The following is a 26,318-nucleotide window of genomic DNA, read 5'->3' as shown; positions in this document are numbered from 1 at the left end:
AAATAAGAGAGTTTTACAAGAAATATTTCCATTTTATAAATAGACAAAAAAAAAAGGATATTATATTAATAAAAAAAAAAGATAATGCGATATATTAGTAACCGTACTGACTTTTTTTGAATTTATTTATTTCATAATTGTAGAGTAAGACCCAACTGTGTTATCTGCATGCAGGAAATTTGGGATGTAAAAGACAAATTAAATTTATTGACTTCTATTTTTAACGAAAGTGATATAAATGAAAATTATTTAAAAAGTGTTCAGATGCTTGTTAATAAAGAAATATTGTTGTTGCCAAGAATGTCATTATGCAGCAAATTTTCTGGGTCCTAGATATTATGGTAAATTATTAGACAATATAAAGGAGATGGCATATAGGAGAGCTCATTCCATATTAAGCTACTCTATGGTGGAAAGGGTTGTGTACAAATCAATCCCTTTGTCAAGTGGTAAGATGCCGCCGATACTCCCTCAAGGTCCTGATGCCTGATCAGAACCGAGCGTTATATAGTCAAACTATGCTAAAAATCTTATGAATAAATGATTTAAACTTGAAATTAATATCTATTTATAAATTAATTCTTTAACCAGTTATTTTGCCCATAATTTGCAAATCTTAATTATTTTTACCCTCGAGCCTACCTTTTTTTGGATGCCTACCCCCTTTCCCTCTTTAAAAAAATAGGTAAATGGTTCCCATTCTTCCAGATTCTGACTCGTACTTTTCTGTTTTTGACTAGTTAGACTTTGCAGAGTTTCGAATATAATTTGTACAGCGCTTGAATCTTTTTATCTCTTTGTCTAAAACTTTATTAAATAATCTAATCACATAATATACTATTATGTTAAATAATTTGTCATATATTTTACATTTGTTACATCTAATCTAAAAAATTAAATGATAAATAATTTATTCAAGAATGATTTGTAATATGAATATATACTTGCGATTATAATATATATTATTATTAAATATTTTACACTATGCTAAATTTTATTTTATAAATAGTTTATATAATACATTTTATAAATTAATCGCGAATTCCTGTAAAAAAGCATAATATATTATAATATTTTTTTAATTACACACTTCTTTTATATTTTATGAAAATTGGATTCAAAATGCGAAACTTCATGTTGTATTTTAAATGCGTTGTCAGACTGAGACAAAAGTGTTTGATAAATTTTATTGATATCTGATATATGGGTGTTATCAAACTTAGGGTATAGGTTTATATTATTAATTTCTTTGATTTGCTGATTATAAACTATTTCATGATTCATGCTACATGCATTATTTTGCATTAATTCATCTTCATTATTTATATTAGTTAAAAGGGGATTTAAATTCAATTTTGTTAAAGATTCTAAAATACCGAGATTATTTGAAATGTTATTATTTATCGTTTTTGAAGAATTTACATTATTATTTATTAAGTCTTTTTGTTTTCCAGAGATTTTAGTGGTATCGTATAAATTATTAATATTATTATTTGTATGATAATTTGAAAAGTTTGGTATTTTTTTATGATTAAAATTTTTATTTACGCTCTGCCATAGCCTTCCCCGTGAGTGAAAGTTATTCGTTAACTGCTTTAATATACTATTATTGTTTAATGATGTATCAATAGAAGGTAAAGAACTAGTATATATCGAATTAAATGAGGAGTCATAAAGGGCTTGGGATGGTTCATCAAAAGATTTTTTCTTAATTTTTAAAACTATACGATAGATAGCCCATACAACGGAAAGCGAAAAAAATGTTGCCAAGAATAGAATTAATATGGCATAGGCAAATATATGTTTACATTGGTGAAAATCAGCTCTAGATTGAGAAGGAAATAGCTTTGGTGAAACCCAAAAAACTGATTCAAGCTTATTACCTTTAAGATTCCAATTGCTATCATCAAAATTAAAATGATTCATTGTGGTCATCAAGGGATGATAAATATTAGGCAAATTTTTAATTAACTTTCTGACTAAACTGTTATTGGTAATAAATCTCTGAAGGTGACTATTGTTTAATTGTAGATTTAGTAAATCTTTATGCTTTAAATTTGGTCTAGAATTAGACGAGTTTGATAAGTATTTAATATTTCCATTCACGCTAAATAGATCTGGTATATATGCTTTTGCTTTCATATGTTTTATTCCTTCAAAATCTTCAGGATATATCACCTCTATAAATTTTTTTAAAAGGTATATTATTTACATCATAATTATTGTTAAAAACCAGTTTGAATAAGGGGAAGGCGCATAAGTTTAAAAATATCCCACTAATATCCCCCACTCTCTTCTTTAAATTAATTTTGTATGTGTGATTAGGAAATATTTTTATTTATTCGTTTGAGGAGATGGCAAATTGTTTTAATATTATTATTATTAATAAAGATATGCATAATAAATATAAAAACATACTCATTTTTATATCCTCAGATTCTGTATCAACAATAGTATCATCAGTTAGTTGCAGATTCGCGATGAAAAATTCTTTAAGTTCTTTTGATGTAATATTGGAATACATGTTGAGACTAAACTCTCTAATAGCTCTCTTTTTTAAAGCACGATTATTGAATACATCCAGTCGGTTTTTGTAAAAAATGTTAGGACTGAGTGTTCTTTCCTCCTTATATCTCCATAAATCTTTGCCGCATTGTTTCTTATTTGAGCAAAAAGTTGTATATTAATGGATATAAATTATGTAATATATATACTTGCGAACAAGATTTGAAGCATATTGTGATGTTGCATTTAAAATAGACGTTTGTCGTATCTGGAAATTTAAATACCTTAAACGGGAAGAAAAAATAGCTTTGATTGCCATTTTTGACAAAACGAACATCATGAACCATTTTGGGCATAGTGGGGCATCTTATTATTATATATACTTATTATATTTTTATAATTATAATAGAATACCCAAAGGGATCAATTAAATCCACGCTGTGAATATCTTTTCCATCGTGTGCCAAACAATTCGATAAGAACATGTCAAACTTCCCTAAAATAATTAAAGTTCTAATGTTATATAATATCTAACATTAACATTCAAAATTTTAAGTTACATTAGAGCGTTATCATTGCAATAATAACAAAACAGTGTACATATACCATGGAATCTATGGGGATTTGGAATCTTTAAATAAATCATTTCGATGGGCTATTTTAAAAATCCCATTTAACCAGAAATGTATTTAAACGAGCATTTGTAGGGCATCTAATTTCAGACAATTTTTGCCATACTTTTTTGCATTTTATAATTTATCTGAAAAATCTATGAATCAATATAAATAGAAACTTAACGTTCATGAAAAAATTGTTTAAAATTCACACCATACATGCTGGAATATATTTTTGGTCAAAGAGATTTAAAAATATAAAAATCGGCCTTAATAAATGATTTTAAATCAAGAGATTCCGAGTTCTCATGGATTCTATATCTCAATACGACATTGAACCAAAACAAGTGTCTTCTTCCAAATAAAAATGACCACCGATTTTTACGAAATTTATATATTTTTATAGCAAATTTAATTTAATTTTTTAACAAATTTGAGGGTAAATTGATTAAAATCCTTTACAAAATCAATATCTTTAAAAATGGTATGAAAATATAAATTTCAGAGGATGGGACCAAAAAAATGGTCTTTTAAAATTTTGTCAAATAAAATGGGCCGAAATCGATGTATATTATATATTATTAAACCTTCGTCATTGTAAGTTATCACGACACTTCCCGTTTGACCAATGATAAGCTTTTCTGATGGTTGGATTTTGACATCCAATCCTTGGATGACTTTCATTGTACAATCAGGCACTTTCATACTTTTAATTGTGCCTTTTTGAGTTTTGATCGGGATCATTCTTAATAGAAGAAAAATGACAATTATATATGTATATATTTTTTTAAAAAACCGAGGTCTAATTATAAAATTATTGTCATCTTATATAACTCTTCTTTTGTTAATATTAATATAATGAATTTGTCAGTATAAATATATTTAAAAAAAAATCTTTATATTAAATGATAGATTTTAATTACGGAACATCAATGCTGGTTTGTTTCTGCATCGTTGTTTGTTTGGGCCATTTGACGGGCCAACATTTTAATCGAAAACCTCTGTCTTCCGTTGTAATTATTGGCCAAGATTTTTCAATTTTGACAACTATAATGGCCTCATGATATATCACTCCTTTATGCTGTTTTACAATTACATTGGGAAAATAATAATTAATAGAGTGTATGACAGTGTTGTCGAAGCCTATATTTAAGCGTTTTTTAAAATATGGTGAAATCAAGATCATAGCTAAATTTTTTTTTACCTAAGCCTCGAGATTTGATCAAAAGAAGACCATCTTTCTGCTATTTATATGCGAAATCTTGAGGCTTAAAGTAATATTTTTTAACTAAAATCTTGATTTAATTTCTATTTAAAAAGTTTCTAAATCGAAGTTTTGACAATTCATTACTAAATGTAAACACAAACTGTCACATTATAAATATAGAATAGTTAAATATATACGATCGAAATGGAAATGTTTACTATGAAAGACAGATAAAAATAATAACATTTCCATTCGAATTATTTTTCAATAATAGGTGATAATGAAAAATGTCTAAATTAAATATATGTCATTTTTTTTTAAATTTTACAAGCGAAATATTTTAATCGAATAATTTACTATTTGAATTTGTACGAATAATAAAATCTACTATTTGTATTCGATTGAAATTATTCGAATATTACGAATAATTCGAATTAATTTTTTTAATAAAATAAATCATTCTCAAATATATTGACAAATTTTTTTATTACAACTATGATTTTAAACAGAAAAAATTATAATAATATGTAATCAATAATCTGATAATATATAATATATAATCAAGTTATAAACAAAATTAAAATGTATATTATTAATTTAATTTATAATTTAAGCCAATTTTTAAGGCAAAGAGTTTTTCTTTTATTTTCTTCCTTATATGACATGCGGTTTTTTGACAATAAATTAGTTCCAACTGAGAAAAGCCTTTCACAAGCAGTTGATGTTCCTTGTATAGATAGATAATCCCTTGCCATTTTCGAGAGTATACGAATCATTCTAATAATGTTTCTTAGTTTTAGAATTGAAGGATCTAAAATTTTAAAAATTTCTTTGGATATTAAATTAATTACATGGGCAAAGCATAGAATGTGCCCTATTTTTATTAATGGATATTTTAAAGAAAATGTATCAATAAATGTTTTATTATTAGTTGCATTATCTAAAGTTATATAAAAATTCTTATTCTCTAAATTATAATTTTTAATTATTTTAACAAAGGCTTTAAATATATTTTTACCTGAATATGTTTCATTTATTGGACTGACATCCAAAATTATGTTATTTATTTTAAAATTATCATCAATAAAATGGGCTGTTAGCCCTAAAAAAGAACCTGTGTTGCTAGTCCAAATGTCAGATGAAAAATGACTTTTATTTTTATATATTTTACCTTTACCAACTGTTCTTTTTCTGCAAATATATTATATGTGCAATTTAAGACTATTGGAGCATATTGATTTTACAGAATAATCATCACTTATAAAATTTTTAAAATCATTTGAATTAATAATTTTAAAAGGTATATTATTATTTATCAATAATTTTAATAAATTATCCTTAAAATTAATTTTTTTTTGAAGAATTTGGTTTAGACTTTAAAAAAATGTCAATTTTATTATTTTTTTTACTAAGGTGTGAATGAAACCTATTATAATGATTAATAAGAGGAGTGTTTTGCCTTTACATTTTATAATACTCTTGCAATGATTGCAAGCAGCCTTTTCACCGTCTTTAAGGATTTGATATTGATCCCATATGATTGCTCTCTTTTGTGAGGAAATTTTATAATCTTTAACATCAATCATAATTTCATCAGAAACATCCTCCTCTAACATAATTAAGCTAGCTAACAATAATTATTGTAGAGATGTAATATATTTTTATATACCTCTGGTTTATGTAATTTTTAATATAATTTATTACGAGATTCAAAAAATAAACTTTTCGTGAGATTCAAAAAATGTGTCACTAGAAATTTTTAAATTTGTGCTAGAATTTTTATAAACACAAACACATCACCTGTCAGATTGGCAGGTCAAAATAGAAATGACAAATGTTAGATTTATTAAACAATTTATTAAATATTACGAATAATTCGTTTTATTCGAATAATTCGTTTTATTCGAATCGAATAAATGATCATTATTTGTATTCAGATAAAACAAATAATTTATTATTCGTATTCGTAATTATTCGATTTTATTTTTGAATAGGCCTAATTTATATTATAGGGTATGCTACTCAATAAAACGAAAATGTTGTGCCCGAATTAAAGAGATTGTACGTTTTAAATGTAAATTGCAAATCGTTTGTTGAAACATTGCCTAAATAAAGAAAAGCTTTCTTAATAAATAAAATAAGTAGGATATATTTACAATTTTTCATGTAATTTTTTATAAAATTTATATTGTCTATATTTTATTAATATGCATTTCTTAAAAATTTTTTTAGTTATATGTATAGTTGATAATTTTTTTTCAAGAATGTTTATTTTTAAATTTTGGAATGTTTTTTCCATTCGAAATCTGCCAAAGAGTTAAAAAAAAGGATGTCATTATTTGACCAATGAGTCAAAAGAAATGAGATCTATCAAATCTTTAATTAAATTTTATAATTTTTGTAGATTTTACTTAGGAAAAAAAACTATTTCTTTGAAATTCATCCTCTAAACTATCTCAATTTCAATGTATAACAATCAATACAAGACCCTCAATAATTATTCATCTCTAATTCTAATTTTTAGTACAGTTAAAATATAGTATATCTATATATTGTAATTTTTTTAAAGCTTCTATTGTATATTATTCCAAATTATATAAATAAATGTTTAACCAGAAGACTAATTAATTATATATGGTATATAGGAATGACCAATACATCTTGCCGTCTTTTGGATCCACAGTTATTGAAAGAAATATCGAATAGCGTGTTAGACAGACCTTGTCCTTCTATGCGACATTTGCTTCCAGAAAAAAAGTAGTCCTTAGTATAGATTATACCATAAAATGGACTTGTAAATTTTACATCGACGTGAAATGTATCATTATCGCACGTTAGTTGTACATCTTAATAAATATATATTTTTAAAAATATATTGGGGGAATGATTAATTTTTTTTTAGAATTATTCTAGGAGTAATTAAAAAATATCTTAAGTTTCAGAAATTCAATGATAAAAAAAATTGCAAAAAATATAATTAAAGAGCATATTATATATTTATAATGTGAAATTTAGGGTAAATCCAAAGTCAAAATTTTATTAAAAAAAAATAATTTATTATTGAAATTTAGGAAATCTTTTGAAACCATAATGTATTATAAATACGAGATTCATTTATTTTTATTGAAAGTTTTCTTGACTTTGGAAGCACTCTTTCATTGGGATTGAGGTAATTATATAATGATTTCATCAGTGCTTGGTATCATTATGTATATTAAGAAGGGCTAAGCAATTTAATTTATTTTCAGGGGCAATACTTTACAGTATTTTTGTTAAACGGCTCGATTTGAGCCGATGTTTAAAAACGGCTAACTCAATATTTTATCCAGAAAAATATTATGCATGCTCATAAATAACACAAAGATATAAATTTTTATCGAAATCTAGAGGCGAAGGTAATATATTAAAATATTGAGTCATCCCTTTTTGAATCAGGTCAAATCGATCCATTTAACAACACTAATTCACAGGTATATTTTTATAGTTGAAGAAGAAAATTTTATTTGTAAAAGTACTAATGGGTTGAGTTGCCAAAATCTATAATAATTTTAATATATCGGGTAAATAGTCTAAAATATGTTTGAAAGAGAAGTAGGGGAGACTAGGGCTAGTCAGCGCTATTTTTAACAAAATCATCATAAATATTGTTGTATTTGAATTTACAAAATACCACAAAATAGCCCAAATACTTACCTAATCTTGTACATTAATACATTAGAAATATTTTATCTTTTTTCTCAAGAATGATTCTATTAAAATTGAATTTTCGCGCCAAAAAGCCCCAAACTGGGGCTTGTAGATTCACTTATTTTATTAAGCCTTCCATAGGACAATTAATATTATTATTCCATTATTCTCATGGTCAATGTTTTATTGATATAAATACTTCATTTACATAAAAATAATTCATATAGAAATGACAAAATATGACATTATTATATTTATAGAAAATGTGTAAAATTTTAAATGTATATTTTTTTTATTTTTGTAATTCTATTGCATTATCATATAGAATTGATTGTAATCAGGAAAAAATAGTCATGGCCAAAATATGGCTCAGTAAACTACATGATCAGGTGAGTATAAAAAGAATGGCGCAGGACCTCAATTTATTCTTTGCCTCGGTATACCGATTCAAAAAAATTATCTTCACCGAATACTATGATGACCCCTTGGCCTATTACATAATCAATCAATGAGGAAGGAAAAAAAAGGATGATTCAGAATCTAAAACTAAAATTATACAGCTACTAGAACATAATAATGGATTAACTATAAAAAATATCGTGGAAAATTTACCACCTAATCTTAAAATGAGGGATTTGGGAATATCTAGATGCTTTAAATCAATGGGATGGAGCCAGAAAATGGAAAATAACCCTATAGATGGAATTTCCCAGATGTGATCAATATTCGTAAAGAATATTGCCTTAAAATGATGAACATGCCATTTCAATATATATTCTATTTAGATGAAACAGGCTTCAATTTTCACGTCATTTCCCACTATGAATGGGCACCTCTGGGTAAGATGCCATCCGTACAACTCTCTCCCTCAAAGGGGAAAAACATATCGGTTTTGTGTAACATAGGAATTAATGGTCTCAAAAAATACACTATTATAGATGGGGCATTTGCAGCAATAAAATTTAAAACTTACCTGCTGTTGAATTCACTCATAATTATGAGCCTATTCATCGTGCCTATATATAACTCAAAATTATCAAAATATAGTATATCTTCCACCTTATCCCCCGCAACTAAATTCAATTGAAATTTTTTTTGGCGTTTTAAATCAATACGATCTATATATCCCAAACCAAATAACAGAATCCATATAATCGAGGTAATTAGTAGCCTTTTGCTTAATTTCATTAATTATGATTTCACAGCCTTCTACTCATATATGATACGGTATATCGAAGAGCGAATCCGATCTATTCCTTTGTACGACTAATTTAATAGATAATTACACTAGATTATTAGATAATATATATATTCGTTATATTATGTGCAATACAAATAGAAAAATAAATATATATGTATATATTGATCTTTTATATAAATAAATATACATTAAAAAAAGATTTCACAAGTCATTTTCGAAACTATAATATAAGAAAGGTAAATTTAATATAAATTAAAATAAAAATATGTTAAAAAATTATCATAATTTGACCTTGAATTTTACCCAAAAAGAAATTGTGTATTTGTTAACTCATTCAAAAAGTCTTCCAGTTTATAGATAAATATTAATTTTATAAAAAAAAGTTCGGCCATAAAAATGAATTTTAAAGACAAAAAGAGTATAATATTTTTAATTTTTTTATAAGTTTAAATTTTTTAATAAATTACAAATGGGTTTTTAAAATTATTTTTGCAAGCAAAATACTTTTATCTGGATGGATTTTATTTTGGTCAACATGTTTCATAAAATAAAATCATCATAATACTGTAATAGTAGCCAATGAATACTTATTTTATGCATCATATTTTAATGCCATCTAATATTGTGATATAAAAACATTTTGACTTTTACCTAAAAAACACATTTTATCATAAAAAAATTTAAATAAGGGGTATAAAATATTTTCCGCCTCAAATATACATATTATACAATGATATTACAAAATTAAATTTGAATTTCTAAACATGTCTGCTTTTAAATAAAATCCGCTGAACCGACAAGCCCCTTGCACGGTATATAACATTTTCTACAATATCATTAGCCAGGCGCGTAACCAATGGGGGGAAAGGGGGAAATTCCCCCCCCCCCCCATCGCAAATTTGACTATTTTCATAAATTTCATTTTAAGCTAATAAAATTTTTACCCCTACCCCCCAGACCCCCCCCCCCACCCCACCAATCAAAATTTTACAAATATTTGAATATCAATTTTCCAACATATTATTCAAAAATATTAATAAAATGGAAAAATATTTAGTCAAAGAGATTGAAATCAAACGATAATTTATAAATAAGGTTGAGCATGAAAAAAAAGTAATGTGTCGTTAGCAGCGATATCATTATTGAATTCAATTGATCAATCAGAGTTTATCATTGCTGCTAGTTGCATCAATAAATTATTTTCCTATAGCTCACTACTTTGTAGAAATTTAAAAAAACCAAATTTAGATTTGGTTCAGGTTATTGATTTGGCGGAAAATATACATGAACAGGTAGATACAATAAGAATGAATGTAGACGTTGAATCGAAGGCTAAATTTTATGATATAATACTAATTAAACCTCGTCTAGCACCTAGGCCATTATTGAGATGAAAATAAATATTGGCTCAACTGAAGAATATTATAAAATATCCATTTTCATCCCATTCTTAGATACTTTTTTATCGCAAATAAAAGTACGGGTTTTAGATAATAAACAAGTCTTTAGCAATCTTCAAGTTTTATTACCCAAAGATCCTTCTTCATTTTCTAATGCCACTATTGGTAAAATTAAATATTTAGAAAAATTTTATTCCTATGAGATTGATACTGAAATAAATTTAATCAGTGAATTCTAATTGTGGTATAAATATTTATACGTTTAGCTATCTTACCTGAGCATGCTATTGATGCGCTCAATCGGTGTAAAGAAACCTTGGCTCAATTTCCTAATATTTCGAAGTTATTTTATATTCTTGCATGTTTGCCTAACAACATGTACGAATGAAAGGACTTTTTCCAACTTGAGAGGGTTGAAAACATATTTACGAAGTACTGAATCTCGGCTAAATGGGTTAGCTCTGTTAAATACACACAGAGATTTGGTTCCAACGACAAACGAAATAATTAAAAATCTTGTATTTGATAAGAAGGTAAAAAAACTTGTTAATTTAATTATTTTCTAGTCAATATTTTAAACTACTATTAGTATTTTCAATAAAAAAATTATATTCTACTTATATTGTATAAGAATTTAAGCTGAGGCTAGTTTTTAAAGCAAATTTTATAAAAAAAATGACATTACACTTTATTTCAACTTTACATTTAAAAAAACTTTATTAAATATAATATACCTATCTTGAAATAATAAAAAAGAAGCTTGTAATATCCTATCCATAAGCACGAATTAGTAAATAATAGTTAAAAATACAAATATAATTAAATTATGAATAATTTAATAGAATAGCTAAATAAGACCCGGCCGAAGGCCAGGGGAAAGCTGGCCAAAGGCCAGGTAAAAGGGGTTTGGGGGCGAAGCCCCCAAAAAATTTTCCCCCCCCTATAAGAAAATCCTGGATACGCCACTGTCATTAGCCATATTTAACCTTTTATACCATAGTTTGCATTCAGCAATAATGTATCATGAGATACTTAAACATTCTCACAATAATAATCTGCCAATATTTTATTTTTTCTCTATCATGTTTTGAAATAGATTCGGAAGAATTCTGCCATAATAAAATTTGCAGATTTGTTATTGTTGCATGATTAATCAAAAACCTTTCATTCATTTGAGTTATAAAAGTATACATCGATAAAGCAATATATTTTATAGTATTCTTCGACTGGCCCTATATTAACATTAGAATAATTCACTTGCCTTGCTACCAGTTATGGTATGCAAATATTGAATCTATAGAGCTCAGCTATGGACTCAACAATCACATATATTTAATGAAATTCATCTAAATTAGCCCTAATTTCCTTAAGTTCCATTATAATACTTTAAGCTATTCTCACAGTCTCAATCAGATCGATGTAATTTTTTTTGAAATTTACTTCAGTTTTGCAGGGAAAAGGTTTTAAATGATTTAAAGAGAAATTTTAAAATATTAGATAAATATAAAGATAAGGAAAATTTGAAATAGATATTAATTCATAGAATAAATTAGTAGCCTATGCTGTGAATATGATAAATTGGAATATATATATGATAAGAGGTAGGAATAATTATTATAAAAGAGAAATTAACATTCAAAACTATTTTTGAAAAATATTTTAGCCGACACCTGATTTTTTTTGTCTACCCCCCCCCCTCCCTCTGTGTACGACAATGGCATTTGTGTTTTTTTTAATTAAAAGTTTTCGGGATATGCAATTATCTATATCTATATCATAAATCAGTTTAAATTATCGATAAAAAAAGAACCTTCTATGAAAACAATAGAATTGTGTTCCATCGGCCATGGGTCTTGATTTTCGTTATATGAATTCGAATTTTCTTGTCCCATTAGGTAATCGATTGTTTTTGATATCTAAATATTTTTCATTTAAAAAAAATTAGTGCTGTAAACATTTCTAAAAAAAATCGAACGCATTCTCGTTCGTTCATTGACAAAAACGAACGCTTTCATGTTCAAATTCACTTTCAGAAAAAGAAACGCTTCCACGTTCATGAACGAGTTTCATTTCATTTTATATTTAATTTAATATAAATATATACCATATTTTTTTAACACTATATATTAGCCAAGTTTAAAATGAATAGTTTTAAGTGATTAAAAAAATTTTTTTTACTGTTACCAATTATAACAATATATAAACTCTTATATTCAAATAAAATTTAATGTGTTTAACTTAGAGTGTATTGGGCGGGATTTCAGGATCAAAAGTCCGCCCACCCATTGTTTTAAAAAATTTAACCCACCGCTCATAGTTTTCAAAAAATATATGCCCCCTCCCGCCCATTAGTTTAAAATTCCTTATCCGCCCACCCGTCCGACCATTATTTATAAAAATTTTTTAACCCAAGCCCGCTTATAAAATTTAATTATGGCCATAATTTCAATTTTTTTTGCATATGAAAAAAAAATTACAGCATTACACCTCTACAAATTGGCAATTAGACCCGATTTTATCGTTTTGTTTAATTGAGATCTGTCATTTTGAAAATATCCGGTTATTTTTTTATTATCTATCAAATCTTCATAATTTACAGATGAACATTGATGCCGAAGGAAGAAGGATGTGCCACTTGTGTTATTATATTTATAGATAGATTCGCAATCATTGCAGCAAATCCAATCTAGCTTTTTGTCATTTTCATCGAAAATAATTTTAAATTATTTCCACATTGAAGATTTTAGGTTTATTGTCTAATTCATTATCCTTAAACTTGTAAAAATTATTTTTTATTCTTTATTCATAATATAATTTTAAAATAAAAATTTAATTAAAAAATATTTTTTTATTAAAAATTATGTTATAAAAAATAAAATTATGAAAAGAGTAAATATAAAGATAAACAATTATTACTAAAATAAAAAAATACAATGCAGATTGCAGACCCAAAAAAGGAAATTTTAATTTTCAATATCCAAAGATGATTATTTATTTTAAGAGAAAAGCTTTATTACATATAAAAGGAAATTTTATTACACAAAAATGTTTTGTTTATTACATAATATAGTTAGATAAGTGTTCTTCACTTAGATTGGTACAATAAAAAAAGAAATATTGTTATTGATTATTTAAATAATTATGATTTTTTTAGTTTGCTTTTGATCAAAAATTTTAAATATCTTTAACCCGCCTACCCATTGTTTAAATTTTTTAACCTGTTCACTGTTTCAAAATTTTTTTAATCCGCCCGCCTGCTGTTCTCGAAAAAATTTTTGCCCGCTCACCTGCCCCTAATGCTGACCTCTAGTAGTTTAACTATTAAAATAAACAATCCTTGATAAAAACTTAAAAATAACGTAATTTCAAATAATCACATTAAAAATATATAAATTTTAAAAGATATTAAGCATTTTATATCTAAGTATATATTATATATAATATTTAATGATTTTAACTATCTATTATAATAATCATAATAATTTAATAAGCCTGTGAAATACAACAATCTAAAATAAATTATTAACAGGATACATATAGTTATAATATAATATAAAAAAATAAATATTACAATCAAGTATCTCTTTAAATTAGAACTTGAAGATTTTGAGACTGATATTATACTTTTTGGACACATTTAACATTTGGTAAGGATAGAATTAGTTTATTGAATATATGATGTTATTGTAAAGTATTTATTATATTGGTAATGTAAATTCATCCGATTTTGAATTTAGAAACATCCATCCTTAGGCTTACGCTAATCTATAAAATATAAATAACTATATTCAAATTAATAAGCTAAGAACAGAAATAGTAGCTGGTTAAAAATTTCAAATGTGATAAAGGAAAGAGCTTTTCTTAAAAAATTTGAATTTATACTAAATTAATATTTTTTATTTTAAAATGAATAAAAATAAGATTTTCTAAAATTGAACAACGTAAAAAACGAACGCGTTTTCCATAAAAAACGCGTTCACCTTTAAAGTACGTCAAAAATAAAAGGAACGCCGTTCATCAAATTGATTAATATTCCACCGAGGTTTATTTTTATATAAAATTTGCTTTCTAATACTACAGAATAAACTATTCATCAAATAAGAGATGAATTCAAAATTAAATCTAACAGGAATTTATGTATATTTTTTAATTTTTAATGCATGATGACTAACTTAATAAGAAATCTTAATTATTTATTAGCCCTATTTATATTATAAATATCATTATCGTGAACGAATTTAATTATGGGTTTAAAACCAATATGATTATTTATTGGATAATGAACAAGGGGGGAAAAATTTGAATACAGACAGAAATGTCCTGGACAACATCCAGACAAAAATACCCATAAAAATACTCAAGAACAAAAATGCCTAAATTTTCAAAAAAAATAATAAACGTTTAAAATGGTAAAATGACCCCCTCCTTTATATAAACAAATTTCTAAAATTGGGGTATTTTTATCCGGTGTTTTTTTTGTTAAAGGATGTTTCTCCGTGATTCTGAAAATTCGTTGAAAAATATATTTATTTAGCCTGTAGATCAAACTATTCTTAAACAAACTCTTAATACGATATAAATTTTTTTAAAATATAAATTAAGGAATATTCCGCTTATATAATATATATATGATACCCGTAGTTTAAGCCTTGAAATTTAATATTTATATATAGTATCTAAAAATTTTATATAGAATTTATCTTTAAATTGAATTATAAATTTATTTTTTAAAGAAACGTTTGATCTTGACAGATTATCAGCCATTCGTTAATCAGATGGGGTTTTAAATAATCCCATACTCTATAAAATTGCAATAAGAATAAAACTTATTATTTGTATCAGTGTTTTTTTTAATACTTAATAATTTTGAACAATATTCATGCTAAATTTGGTATATTTTTCAATCAGGGATTGTAGATTTTTAAGCCAGAAGATTTTGAAAGGATCTGATTTCAATTCGAATCAATATTTTGAGCTAAAAATAATTCGAAATTTTATTTATGTGATATAAAAATATAATCTATGATTTATTTGATGTTTATATTTTTTTATGTTATTTTATTATTTTTGACCAATTTAATTATAGTATGTTAGAGTAAATGACATTTATTTAAATGAATTTTATATCAAGATTAGATATTTGTCTGCCCTAACCAAGGCTGAAACGGGCTAATTTTTTAAAAAAATTAAGGGGATAGGATCGGGCGAGGAAAAAATGTTGTTGGGCAGAACCGGGAAATTCTCGGATTAAAAATTTTCGCGCCGAGCCGGACAATTTATACATAAAAATTATATCGTATTTTTCGCATAATTTTAATAGGCTAGCCCGGGCATTAAAATTTTAATGAATTTTTTTTGAATTTCAAGCTAATATTTTGATTTATTCTATTTGAAAATAAATTAAAATATGCTTATTGCTTTTTTAAGAGCTGTTTAACTAAAAGAACTAAAAGCGAAATCTATAAAGAATATAATATACTCAAAAAATATGATCCAATTATAAATACACAATTGATTTGAACGGTAGTTGTAGAAATAGATAACCATAGAGGAGGGATATTCTTAATGACAATAAGAAAAATTAGATATAGATATTAAAAATTTGATTGCCGGAAAATTCGTACAAAATTTAAAGAAACCGGGGTGGACTTTTGTAAAATTTTAACGCGCGGGGCAGAAAATTTAACTACCCGGGCTGGCTTGTACAAAAATTATTACCGGGCTGAAATGGGTAGGCCAGGCTTTATAGATCTACTCAAGATATAACACATTTAATTTAGGGTTTTCTAAAACTCCACTAAAAAACTTTTCCAATTTTTTCCATGGTTAACAAAAGGTTAGAAAGAAAACTATTAGTAAAAATCTTTTAAATACAAACAAACAATTTAATTATTAGGCAATAAATTAGTTCTTACTAAAAGAAAATCAAACAATGTAAAGATTTAAGATATTAGAGAATACATATATATTAAAATATGTTATAAGAAAAAAATAAATATATATTTCATTTTGTTTGTCGCTAAAGATTTATATTGTCAGATGAGTTGTGTTCCTTTGAATCTGTCAATTATGTAATTATTTTATATTATTATAATTTTGACGTATGATTTACAAAGTATTATTTTATGATGGATAAAGATGCTTATCTATCTTAAGAAACCTAGGTTCTTTTTATTGCCCATAGCCTAAAGGTTTCTTAAAAATTAATGAAAGAAATCATAATCAAACTAAAAGTAATATAGAAAATAATTATGACAAAACTTCCATATTTCAAATCATGTCAAATAAAAATATCTTATATAATATAATTTTTTTTTACATAGTTTTTTTTGTATAGTAATACTTATATTATAAAATTTAATCATTATTGGCATACATGTAATTTTTTTTAAAAACTTAACAAAAAATATATCGTACTATTAATAGTATAATATAGTTATATTTTAATGATTTACCTATATTGGTAGAAATATAATTTTATAAAATTTCATAACCTCGTAATTAAATTATCAAACCGTTAAGACTTATATATAAACCCTTTTATCAAATTATATATTTTTTAAAAAATTAAATATTATTGTGTAATAATATTTTTAAATATAGGTTGTGTTGTCAAAATTGTCAGTATAGTATATTAAAATATAGTTTAATTCTTTTTAAATAATAAATAGTATTTTAAAACATGTTGTCACATTTATTATCTCAATAAAAGTTCTTAAATTTGGTAATTTCTTTTTTAACATAAATTTATTAAATTTAGGAAATAGCATAATGTATAAATAATATTAAAATAGTATGTAAAAAAATCATGTAAACAATTTAAAACAAGACAAATATAAAAAACTATATAAAAAACATATAAGAGGGAGAGGGGAGCAAAAAATGCTCTCATTGAGATAGGAAACTTAGATAGAGATAGTTGTCTCGAAACACGGCGATTTGAACCGATTGTAACATTTTAAAAGAGGATTCATGATCACGATTAATTAGAAAAATATTTTTACCTAAAATCTTAAAAAAAAGATAAAATAGGGGCTTAGGCCACATAAAGGTTCAAAATCTATAATTATTAAATCATATACAAATATATTTTGACTATACTTATTCTATCAATTCCAGGGAATTTTGCCCATAAATTTTTTTGCATTTTTTTTTATTATTTATTTGAAAAATTCATATATAAATTAGGAGTTTTTCAAAATTTCATGCTTGTCGAATTTATAGTACTTGCTGGAATACATTTCCGGGAAAATTAAATTTTAAGAAGATGCCCCTCGAATGATTTTAAGATAGATTATAATTTCTAAACTTACCACATATACTTGAAGTTTTTTTTATGTCTTCTTAGGCTATACTACATATTGTGGTTTAAGTTTCTGTTTTGCATTAAACTTCTTCAAACTCACGGGGGGGGAAAGGAAGTTTCAAAAAGCTCATTATAAGGATATTTTATTTTATCTAATTTACAAATAAATGAAAAAAAGAGATAGTTTAAAAAAAAATTAAATTATAAACTTACCATCATAATACACGTCCACCGCAATAAAGGTTCGAATTTCATGGCATTTATATTTCTTTTCTAAAAGAATGATAACTCAAGATTACATTGAATTATTACACCAGTCAATAGGCCAGATAGGATTTTGGTGATTGTGAGAATCTTTTATATAAAAAGTTTTAAATATTTTAAGATAAAATTACTAGCCTTAATAAAACATATGTAATATACATTATTAAATATAAATATTTTTCCGTATTCCTTTCCTTATTTACAATTTTAAATATTATGCTGCATTGAGATATGAAATCTATAAATACTCGGAATCTCTCATTAAATCATTTATTAGATGGCAATTTAATTTTTAAATTTTTATTTGACCGGAATGTATACCAGAATATATAGAGTGCTTGCTCTAACAGTATAAATTATTTAAATTGATGAATTCAGAATTACCCAGGATGTTATATACTCTTATTTATTTAAAATTTTCTTGATATATATATTAGAAACGTTGTTAATTGAACCTAGCATGGGTATAAAATGCTATGTTAAAAAATATCACGTCCTACCTTATCCTTTTATTTAAATCAGGGTTCTGGCTCTCGGATTGAGGAATTTTAAACTCTATTTAGCTGAAATTTGATCAGGAACTTAATTGAAAACTGATTTTTTAAAAGAGGTCTAACCCGCTCGATATTTAAACTAAATATTATAAAAATTTTAGATTGTAGCTATTTACCCACGATTAGATAGTGCTAAAGAGGTTAGAAAAAAAAATCAGTTTCAAGTTTAAACTTTTTACCCATTACATAGGCTTTTCTCTATTATACAATTGCGAAATAAAATTAATTTAAACTAACATTATTTTTCGGCGTTTGGGAATTTAGGTTTTACATCTTCCTTTTTTTTAAAAAAACAAAAAAATTTATTTTCTGAAAAATTTCAAATTAGTCATTATCTAAAAAATTTACCCGATTTTTAAATTTTATTATATTTATAATGACATAGTCTAATCATTTTTTCAGGAAGGGAAGTTTACTCACACTGATTCTGACGATAAGGGAAATAATCTCTTTTTTTATAATGATGTGTCTCATCCCTACCTTACCAATGAACTATAATTTCTTGAAAAATAAAAATACATCATTGTTAAACAATTTAACCTTCTTTATAAAATATGATTTACGCCACTACCTTTTCAGCACCCAAAGAAAGGCTATGCTGAGAAAATTTATTTGATATAATTTTGAGAAACAATTATATATTAAAAATTAATAAAAGATTGTTAAAAAATGAATAAATAAATTATTAATATATTTTATAATATTATATTCATAATAATTATCAGTGTAATTATTTGTTTTAAATTTTGTGATTTGTGTAACAAATTTAAATATAAAAACGGATATTAATATGTTTTCTTTTTTTCATAGTGAAACTTTTTGGGAAACAGGTTACTTTAAAAATGGTAGTGTATACGCAAAATGACGTTTCTATTTTTATAGTATAAAATGCAACTTACCTTTTTGAGTAACGTCTACAGGTCTTAAAAAATATAGGCATTAGTAATTATATTTACTTAAATATATATATAATTTGTTAGTATTTTATGCAGGTTATGTAATTTTCCGAATAAATAATGAATTATATTTATAAAAAAGGAAAATACTTAAAAAAATATTAAATATTATATTAATTTTATCAGTATATATTAATTTAATTATGATTTTTTTTATATAAATTAATTTAATATTAAGAAAAAATATATTAAAAAAAACTATTATATATAAAAAAAATAAATCTAGATTGGTTTCCTTAGGAAGGAGACTTCCGATGAAGCTAATGTAATTGGATTTGTGTAGGCTATTGCGAGCCTTTACCCGAGATACAATCATACGAGGCTCATCGACAAATTCAATGTGTGAACCTAGTTATTTGAAGAAGATAGTCTGAGGTCCCCATGTGTGTCTACAGTAGTGGGGATAATTGGCATAAAAATATGATGGCGGGGTATTTCTGATTAGTTAGGGATATTTAGCTGCTCCTTATGCTTTGAGATCTTAGAAGTCAGATTGGAAGGAGCTAAAAATACAAGAGTAGTTCCATATTAGAAATTGAATCCTTTTACACGGGATTTAGGTAATGGTAATATATGGTATTTTCCGTCAGATATAGAGACCAGAAGGTTCGGTCGATTGGAATTTGGACAGATTAAATATAAAAAAATGATTTCTTAATTCTGACAGGTAAATGATAAGAAGAGAAGAGAAGAGAAGAGAAGAGAAGAGAAGAGAAGAGAAGAGAAGAGAAGAGAAGAGAAGAGAAGAGAAGAGAAGAGAAGAGAAGAGAAGAGAAGAGAAGAGAAGAGAAGAGAAGAGAAGAGAAGAGAAGAGAAGATTCATCAACAGCCAAGGCTGTTGATTTGTCCGAAGATTTATACAAAATATTATGTACTCTTGTAATAATTTTTGAAATATAAACATGCAAATAATTTTATAAAATTGTGAAGTAATGTAAAAAATCCCTTTTATTTTCACCACATCATTGTGGACTATATTTTCTGGGTAAGAAATGATTGCAGGGAAGATCATCTTTACCTCCTCTACAATTCTAATATGGGATCTCCACCATGTAGAAATCAAGGCTTCAAAACCTGTACATGCTAACCCTTATGTACTTATTTGCAAGTAGAAATCCAGACAAAGTTGAGTTTATGAGCACAGTTGTGCATATATGTATATAGCTAATTGTATTGCTACTCCTGAAAGACACCCTTCATTCGATAGAGAATGCATTCATTTGCTGAATTTTGCACCTAAATCCAAGAGCAATAGCGATTTTAAATTTTGAATAAATTATAATAAATCTATAACTTTGGTAGAACCAGAACTTAGATAAAATTTATAACCACAACCACCTCATAGTGGATCCAATCCCTGATCTAAAAAAAGAATGGTCTAAAACTATTTTATTCATAAATAAAAAATAATATTTAATAAATTTGCATAAAAATATTTTGATGGATTTTCGCCTAATCAAAATTGACAATGTGGAAATTAGACGCATATTTCATGCATAAATAAAATTTATATTATAAAATATGATTAATTAAAATTTTATTTTCTAAGTAAGAATAATCAATCTTGAATGGATTACGTCATAAAAGAATTTTTTCGTTTATTAATTAAATCCTTTTTTTCTGATAATTATATACAAAGATGACACCGAAAATTTTATGAGCCAAGGGAAATATTTAATATATTAATTGGATCACATTTAAAAAATTTAATTTAACAATATGAAAATTTAACCTTTAAAAGAAACTTTTTCAAATGCTGCAATAGAAAATTTAAAAATAAGCAACTTCATTTATCTAATAACTAAAATATAAAAAGGATAACCCCTATTCTATATAAAATTTACTTAAAAAAAGATGTTTAAACGACTAGGAAATTAATCTAGAGATCGAGCACATGGGTTTAGTTGTTGAAACCCCTTACAAGCCATTTATACAGCAATTTTTGTATTTATAATAACAGAAATTTTGATTTTTAATTTTTAAATAAATAACTTATGCTATTTTTAATATTAATAAAGAGATTTATTAAAAAAATTTTTTATAAATATTATATAGTTTTTATATGGAAAAATTATAACAGAACCCTCTCCGCGGGCATCGCAAATTTTTTTTTTTTGGAAAAATTTTGTCAATATTTTTGGGGTAACAAAATGAGATATTTATTAAGAATTGTCAAGTCTTTTGTCTCTATTGCAATTTATCTTTTAGGAGTCGCATGATACCCGGTCCCCCTAAACCCTTTTTCTTCATTTCTTTTACCTTCTTCCCTATAAAATTTAATTTATCTCTAAATGTAAATAAAATAATTTTCCTATTTGAGTTTTAAGAAATAATTAGGATTTTGAACAATTATAGGTGAAATAAACATTTTGCCCTAACCGTTGACCTTTCTATACTATTTAATAAATTATCATAAAATAATTAAGTACATTAAACCCATTATTTTACTACTTTTTAAAATAATTATAAACTTTTGTCTAAAAAGATACTTTGAAATGAAACATAAAAAATTTACACAATATTATTAAGGATTATATTATACCTCCTTCATTATTATTTTTTCTCAAGAAAATGGATCTATTTATTTTTTCACTGACCTCATTTTTTTTTAAAACTCTTAATATTAGTGTAATTTAAATGTTGATATCTTATGTGGTCTCCCACCCCTACACACTTTTGTTAATACTCGCACAAATTTATGCAAATTAATTTTAAATATCTCAACTTGAACTTCTACAAGTAGCTGGAAAGGGAAGAGCATAATCTCTCCTTATTCATTAATATATTATGTTTAAAAAAATATATATTTAAATTTCACCATAGCTGGTGTGTTTTTTTTTAAAAAAAAGATGACTCTAATTGTAAAAAAAAGTGAAAATAAATTTTATGATAAAAAAAAATGTAAAAAAATTATTCTATTTTATTTGCTAAAAAAGGATCCTATTTTGAATTATGTATATATTATATTTTGAAAACTGAAGCTGGCAAAGTAAAAATTTTATAAACAGACATTGACATTTTTTTTTAATTTGTATTTAAGCACTCTTTAAATGCATATTTCCGTGTCAATGAAAATCGCTTATATTCATTTAGAATTTTTAAAAAAGATGTTCTGTATTCAATAATTTTCAGGATTTGTTAGAAAAGAAAATTTTAAATGTAAATATATATTGTATTTTTAAAATAGGGGTCAGTATAAACTCCAAATTTTATTTTTTTTTATTTTTAGTTAATGCATATTTGTAATTATGCTAAAAATATTTATTGACAATAGGATTTCTTTATCTCACTTTTTATAATTCGTTATAATATAGGGGATGATCCATAATCGTAATTTTTTTGTTGATATAATTATGAGTTTTGCAATTCATGACTTATGAGAAAAATTAAATTACCAGCTCGTGAGTTAGTTAAAAAAAAATATTTACTTTGACTTTTGAATTTCGAAAATACACCCTTACATCCAAAATCGAGTTAATTTAATTATTTAAACTTCTGGCGCATTCATTTAAAAAACATCTTCCGCCTCTCCTCCAAAATACTCAATTTTTTTAAACAACGTTACACACATTATAGTTGATTTATGTATAACTTTGTATAAATTTTTTCGTAACATTTTTAATAAAACAAAATTTAAGATAATTTTATTAAAATTTTTGATAATTATATTTTGATGGGACTTTTTTTAAAAAAATTTTATTCCTCCAATATAACTGCAAATGTAATAAATTTATATACTTTATATTAGAGATCTGCAAAGATAGGCTAGACCCGTACCTGTCCCGGCTCAAACGGGGTTTGTACTGGGTTGAGTCTATTAGAAAATCGGTTCAGACTGGGTCGGAAGAAATTTTGCCTGGGTCGGGTTTATATTTTGAAATATAATGATATATTTTGAACAAAGCATCAATATTTTTTTTATTTGTTTGTAGAATGATCAAAAGCTCGATTATTTAGTGTAAAAATATAAAACTATATTGAAAAATTTATTGATTTCTATATTTAAAAGAATTCGGGCAGGGCCTGGCAGACAAATAAATTTTATTATTATTTCGGGTAGGCTTTTCGGGGCAAATAAATAAAAATTTTAATTGGAATCGGGCGGGACTGAACAAATTATTTTTAAAAAAAAATTCTTCCCGGTCTGGTTAAAATTAGAGTCGACACTACTATATTTATTATGTTTAAAATCTTTTAATTATAGTGCTGTAAACGAACGCGTTCAAACGAATTTCGTTTTTTTGAAAAAAATGATTAATGGCGTTCCTTTTATTTTTGACGAACTTTGAACACGAATTCGAACGCGTTTATGATAAACGCGTTCGAATTTAACGTTCGTTCAATTTTAAAAACACTTTTTATTTTTATTTATTTTAAAAATTTAATATTAATCCAAATTTTTTAAGAAAAATATCTTTTATTTTATAATCAGCTGTATTCCATTTTCACATTTCAATTTTTTTAACACGTCATTATTATAGTTTATTAATTTGTATATTATTGTTAATATTTTAATTTAAATGATTAGTATAAGCATGGATATTATTATTTCATCATCATCATCATCTGTTTCTGAAAATTCAAAATCAGATGAATTAACATTACCATGGCCCAAATATGATAAATATTTTACAGTAACATCCCGTATTGAAGGAACTAATTGAATATTTAAAAAATGTAAAATGTGCCCGAAATGTATTATATCATTTCAAAATCTTCGTGTTCCAATTTAACGACATTTGATTGTAATATTAATTATTTGATTTTATATAATCTAAGTAAAATCATTGAATTTGAAGAAAAAATGTGGTCTATTTGAATCCAACAATAAAGATAGTTATTTTAAATTAAAAATTGCCAGACGCAGTATTAAATGGAATTAATAAAAGGTATTAAACCTAACACTATTAAATTAATTACATATATTTTATTTTATTAAAGATTTGAACATATATATGAAGAATAATATGTTCTTTCTGCAATTATACACTAGTATTCAAGCTTCAATGGCGATGGATAAAACTTACACATAACGAATCTAAAAAAATAAACTTATAGCGTTATTGAAAAAATGCATTTGAAAACCCTAGAAATGTTAATGCAAGAACTGTTAATTTCGAAATATCCTTTTTTTTTGACGAAGAAGTAGAGGATAGATTGGAGGAGGATAACTTATCTCAATTTTTTGAAGCAAAGGACAAAACTATATGTTTTTAATAAATTCTCCGCGTTAAAAGAGTTATTTATTAAGTATAATACAGCAATCCCCTCATCTACTTCCGTTGAGCGGGTTTTTAGAATAGCCAATGCCGTATTAATTGCCAAGAGTTCCTGTCTTTCAGATGAAAATTTTGAAAATTGCTATTAAAAATGAATAAGAAAATTTTATCTTTTTATTATATTGTATTTGTAATATCAAAATAAAACTTTGATTTTTTAACATGGCTAATATATTGTATTAAAAAATATAAGACATTTATTTATATTCAATTAAATTTTTAAAAAATTTATCATAAAATTTGAACAAACGTCGTGAACGCGTTTCTTTTTTTTGAAAGTAAACTTGAACGTGAACGCGTTCGATTATTGCCAATGAAAGTTGAACGATAACAAGTTCAATTTTTTTAGAAATGTTTACAGCACTACTTTAAACAAATATATTTAGTTGTGTTGGATTATATTTATAACTTTAATATAAATTTTTAACACAATTGCAATTAGGAAAAGTTTATATTTTGTAGATTTTTAATATTTTATTTTCATCATGAGCTATTACAAAATAGATGAAATATGATAATTTAAATTGAACAATTTTAATTTTTAAAAAATGGAGCTGTAATTAATATTTTTAATATTCAATCCACTCCACCTATTACTTGGTGTCTACCCAAGCCCAATCTACAATTTGTGAAATTCATCCCAAAAGTTTTATGCACTGACCTCATCTGAAAAGAGGGGGTAGGGACTTCTGGATTCATTAATTCGGGAAATTTAGAATTATACTTAAGCAATTTAGAAAGAACGGTTTAATCAATCCAACAATATTCAACTAATTATATTTTCTATAATGGAAATATTATAAAGATCTAGACAATTTTAAATTTATGTCAAAATTCTTTATATTATATATAATAAAATTTTATAATTTAAATTTTATATCCAGAGCTTACTCCCCAAATTTAATGAGGGAATAAATATTAAATATGAATTAGTGGTCTGCGTCGAGTCTAATTTTTTAATAAAATTATTTGTCCGCCCAGCCAGGCCCTAATTTATTTAAATATGAAGAAATAGAGGCCTTATTTCTTGAAAAAATTTCAAAATACATCAATTTATTTCACAAAATTAAATAATCTCATATTTAAAAATTCAAGCCCGACCCGAGCCCAAATTTTTTAAAAAATATTCGGCCTGACCTAGCCCAAACCGAAATTATTTTTTAAAAATGGCCCGGATTTGCAAATCTCCAATATCAATTATGTACTATATAATATAAGTTGGCAATCTGTATAGAGCATAAATTATTACTCTACCTGTGTTGGAAGGATTCCAGGAATATTTTATTTTGAATCAATTTCAAAGAAACAAGATATTTTAAAATCAAGGAATTTAATATAATTATTT

The 26,318-nt window shown here is 25.2% G+C and overlaps 1 protein-coding gene across 1 annotated transcript; it reads right to left on the bottom strand.

Annotated features, from left to right (window-relative positions):
* Positions 1-954: 954 nt before the first annotated feature.
* LOC135927363 (uncharacterized) lies at positions 955-26,318 on the bottom strand. The gene is made up of 10 exons (XM_065463329.1): positions 26,228-26,318; positions 18,134-18,274; positions 12,425-12,530; positions 6,985-7,172; positions 4,043-4,200; positions 3,707-3,864; positions 2,920-3,001; positions 2,715-2,871; positions 2,419-2,659; positions 955-2,180 (listed from the first exon to the last, which is right to left on the bottom strand). Exons 2-10 carry the CDS (start codon positions 18,173-18,175, stop codon positions 1,096-1,098), a joined length of 2,217 nt encoding a protein of 738 aa, XP_065319401.1. The 5' UTR covers positions 18,176-18,274; positions 26,228-26,318; the 3' UTR covers positions 955-1,095.

The sequence above is a fragment of the Gordionus sp. m RMFG-2023 genome, chromosome 3 (assembly GCF_954871325.1).
Source record: "Gordionus sp. m RMFG-2023 chromosome 3, tfGorSpeb1-WG-v2, whole genome shotgun sequence".
NCBI classification, from domain to species: domain Eukaryota; kingdom Metazoa; phylum Nematomorpha; class Gordioida; order Chordodea; family Parachordodidae; genus Gordionus; species Gordionus sp. m RMFG-2023.
The sequence above is the reverse complement of the archived record's forward strand: the minus strand, read 5'-3'. Positions and strand labels throughout refer to the sequence as shown.